General features: G+C 35.4%; 1 protein-coding gene across 1 annotated transcript; it reads right to left on the bottom strand.

Annotated features, from left to right (window-relative positions):
* Positions 1-580: 580 nt before the first annotated feature.
* Positions 581-1,608, bottom strand: LOC132620080 (F-box protein CPR1-like). Its single transcript, XM_060334797.1, has one exon. The coding sequence runs from the start codon at positions 1,408-1,410 to the stop codon at positions 850-852; it is 561 nt and encodes a 186-aa protein (XP_060190780.1). The 5' UTR covers positions 1,411-1,608; the 3' UTR covers positions 581-849.
* Positions 1,609-3,535: the final 1,927 nt, after the last annotated feature.

Genomic DNA, 3,535 nt, shown 5'->3' with positions numbered 1-3,535 from the left:
TCAATGCATAAAGAATGTAAGAAGACTTTAAGAACATTCATTAGTTTAGAGATCTTATATAACAAAAGAATTCAGAAAAAAGTGAAGTCGATTTGACTTGTTTCTACCGTTTCATCAAAAAGGTGTTTGTTTAATGAATATCCTATCAAAATAATAAAGAAACAAAATAATTGAAAAAGGTATTGGTAAAAAATAAGTATAAGGGATCTTGGATAAAGAATGAGTGAAAATGTGTAATGCCTCTAAAGAATAAAAGATTTACAAATGGACGACTTAATATTTGCCTAGCGTCAAAATGTGAATTTAACTTTATTAAAATATGTATTAGTGTACACGAAACAATATAAAATGTAAGTTGCATTAAGAGTATATAAAGAATATAAAATAAATGATGGACTAGTATTTTTGCCTAAACGTCAAAAGTGTGAATTTATTTAACAAAGTATTTATACCAAATCAACTTAATCTGGTTACGAAAGTATTGACGGCCTAAGTCTTGTCTAAAGCGAATGACAATTTTAAGTTTAACAAACAAGGGGACAGGTAAATAAATATATCGACCCGTCATTCCAAAAATAAAATTTTCACTATACTATGAGTTTATATTTTGTACAGTTATATAAAAAAATGCGGAAAGTAAATACAAACAGTGGTTCCATGAAGGCTTCAGGTTCCTTCCGAGTGTCATTTTTGGGATGTATCTCCGGGTACCTGTACAAACACTTAGTAAAAGTGTTAATAAGAGAATAAATAACTATCTAATGAATTAAAGAAATAATGAATAAACTTAAAATAAAAAAAAATCCGTCTTTTGTACATGAGGGGCCTTGAAAATCGACGGAAATTTCTTCATGGCCATAGACCCGTTCTACCGGGATAATAGTTGCAGCAGGCAACCAAATATCTATCCAAAATATAGCATCCAACAAAGTTTCCATTTCCACAACTAGGCAACTCCATCACCCCATACGTCTCCGTGGCCAAATCCAAAGTCATAATCTTCGAATGAGCACCAGAACCGCGACAATGACTCACTTCCCAATGAAGAGCTTCATTCAATATCACCCCTGATTGTGCATTTATATAACCACCACTAAAACTCTCACTCATTTTCCACGAATTACTCCTTAAGCTATAAATCTTCACCATATTCTCATATTTCCTCTCATCCTTAGGAAAACTAAAGATTTTAACAACCTTATAATCATCATTAATAGCATCATAACCAAATCCATATCTAATATAACAACTTACAGCTCTCTTAACAAACGAATCTTGAAATTCCTTGTAGTTTCCAGTACATGGGTTCCATAACATAAGTTTAAATGACATTGTTGTTAAACATATCAATCCATTACAAGATCCCAAGAATTTAGCAGATCCAAAAGGGGGTTTCAAAGGGTATTCCATTTTAGCAACATTTACAAAGGAACTTTTTTCACCAACTACAGAGTAAATAGAGCACGTTTTACCAACCAAACCTGATGCTGATGCTACTACAACAAGTCTAAAGTTCACATTTTTTTAATCTTTAATTGAAAATTTGATTTGGGTCTTGACAAAATGTGAACTTGACAATAAAGAAAGCCAGTATTTTGAAACACACCTGAATTTCAAGACAGATTTTACTGGTAACCTTAAGAGAATTTCAACGATAATTTCATCTGGAAGGCATGAAAATTTTAGCAATTCCTGGTAAGATTTTGTGGGGTTTAATTATGTTATTTGATTTATTGTTTGATTTTGATTTTCCATTAAAGCAAAGCTTTGTGGAGGAGATGGGAATGGTGGTCGGCGGCTGTGGGTGAAGGGGAGGAGGACGGTGGTGTGGTTGGCTACTCCGGTTCACCGGAGCTAGAAGCTCCTCGCCGGAGCAGAAAAAGGGTCGAAGTGTGTAGCAAAGTAGTGAGGTGTGGTGGCGATTGGTAGGAGTTTGTTGTGGTGGTGGGCAGCGGCAATCGCCGGAGCTACAGTAGCTCACCGGAGAAGATGATTGGGTGTGGGTAAGGGGGATGTTTTCTGTGTAGGGAAATTAAGAGAAAAAGAATAAGTGTTTTAAGAGGAAAAAAAAAGGAGAACATCTAAAAATTAGCTTGTAAAATCAGATCCAAATGAAAGTTAACCCCTCCCTTTCTTTATAATACAAAATGGTCTCTTGCTTTGTCCAAAGAATAAAAGATTGCACTCCTTTGTCTCCTCTATCTCTTTTAACTAATGTGTAAAGATGTATTAATTAGTGGATGAAGAACACAACCCATCACTTCAAATGTCATCTTTTTAAAAGGTGACGAGACCTTGACTTGATTGAATTTTTTCTCTGCGTTTAAAAATTAATTGCTCCGGTTTTCTCTGCACTGACATACTGTACTAAAATATAGTTAATTAATACATGCGTAAGTATGAAATGTAATTATTAATGTATAAGATATGAAAACGTATTGCTATAAAATTAAGAAACAATTATTAATTGCACAAAATGGTAGTATTACGCTGTACATGTGCAAAAATAATGATTCTTAAAAATGACAATAAATTGATAAAATTCCTAAAATAAGGATAATCATTGATAAATTGTCAAAAAATGTAAAAATGTGTAAAAAATGTATTTCGCGCTCTAAAACGTTAATTTCAAGCACGGCGAGCCAAAATTAGGTGTCAACACCGGACATGACACCACTAGTGGGCGGCGTATGATGGTTACCCGAACGCGGGTTAACGATGATGATGATGATGTGATGATATATGTGCCATGATGATACATGTTCCATGATTATATAAATATACGATATATGTATAAAATGTACTCATCTCTAGAACTCATGCATGTTATATCCTTCTCTTGTGGTTTATGATTCTTCTACTATGCTTATTTCATTCATGTCTTACATACTCAGTACAATGTTCGTATTGATGTCTGTTTTCTTTGGACGCTGTGTTCATGCCCACAGGTAGATAGGGAGGTGTTTGATCCAGACTCGTAGGAGCTGTTAGCTGATTGAGAGCGCTCCATTGTTCCGGAGGTGCTTGATCATTCTTTTGTGTATATATGCATACTTTGGGCACGACGGGGTCTTGTCCCGTCCTTATGTCTAGCACTCCAGTAGAGGCTCGTAGATGCGCAGTGTGGGTTATATGGTCTCACAAGGTCACTACTGTATATATATGTATATATGTGTATATTATCATTTTGATAGCTGAGAGGCTTATGTATATAAAAGTATTTAAGTTCTCAAATGAAATATGATTTTCTTATAATTTAAGTATAAATTTGATAAAAGGGCGTTAAATGAGCTTGATGAGTAATAGAACGAGCGGTGCTCGGTGGTTAGCCCCGGGTACCCGTCGCAGCCCCTAGTCGGGTCTTGACAGAAATATTGATTTGGAATGAAGTGGGACATAACACAACGAGGTAGAACTTAAAGAAAATTCGGAACTAGAATAAAATAACCCGCTCCGCGGTGAGCCCGCGTCGTGGGTACAACGCCTAATCATGGGATCCGCATTGGCCACGCGATGTGGATACAATGCCTGAACA

The sequence above is a fragment of the Lycium barbarum genome, chromosome 2, assembly GCF_019175385.1.
Source record: "Lycium barbarum isolate Lr01 chromosome 2, ASM1917538v2, whole genome shotgun sequence".
NCBI lineage: Eukaryota > Viridiplantae > Streptophyta > Magnoliopsida > Solanales > Solanaceae > Lycium > Lycium barbarum.
Note: the sequence above shows the minus strand (reverse complement) of the source record. Positions and strands in the feature narration are given on the sequence as shown.

Bases quoted from the DNA above. Each gene is read 5' to 3' on its own strand.
- LOC132620080 (XM_060334797.1), bottom strand. From the start codon at position 1,410: ATGGAATACCCTTTGAAACCCCCTTTTGGATCTGCTAAATTCTTGGGA.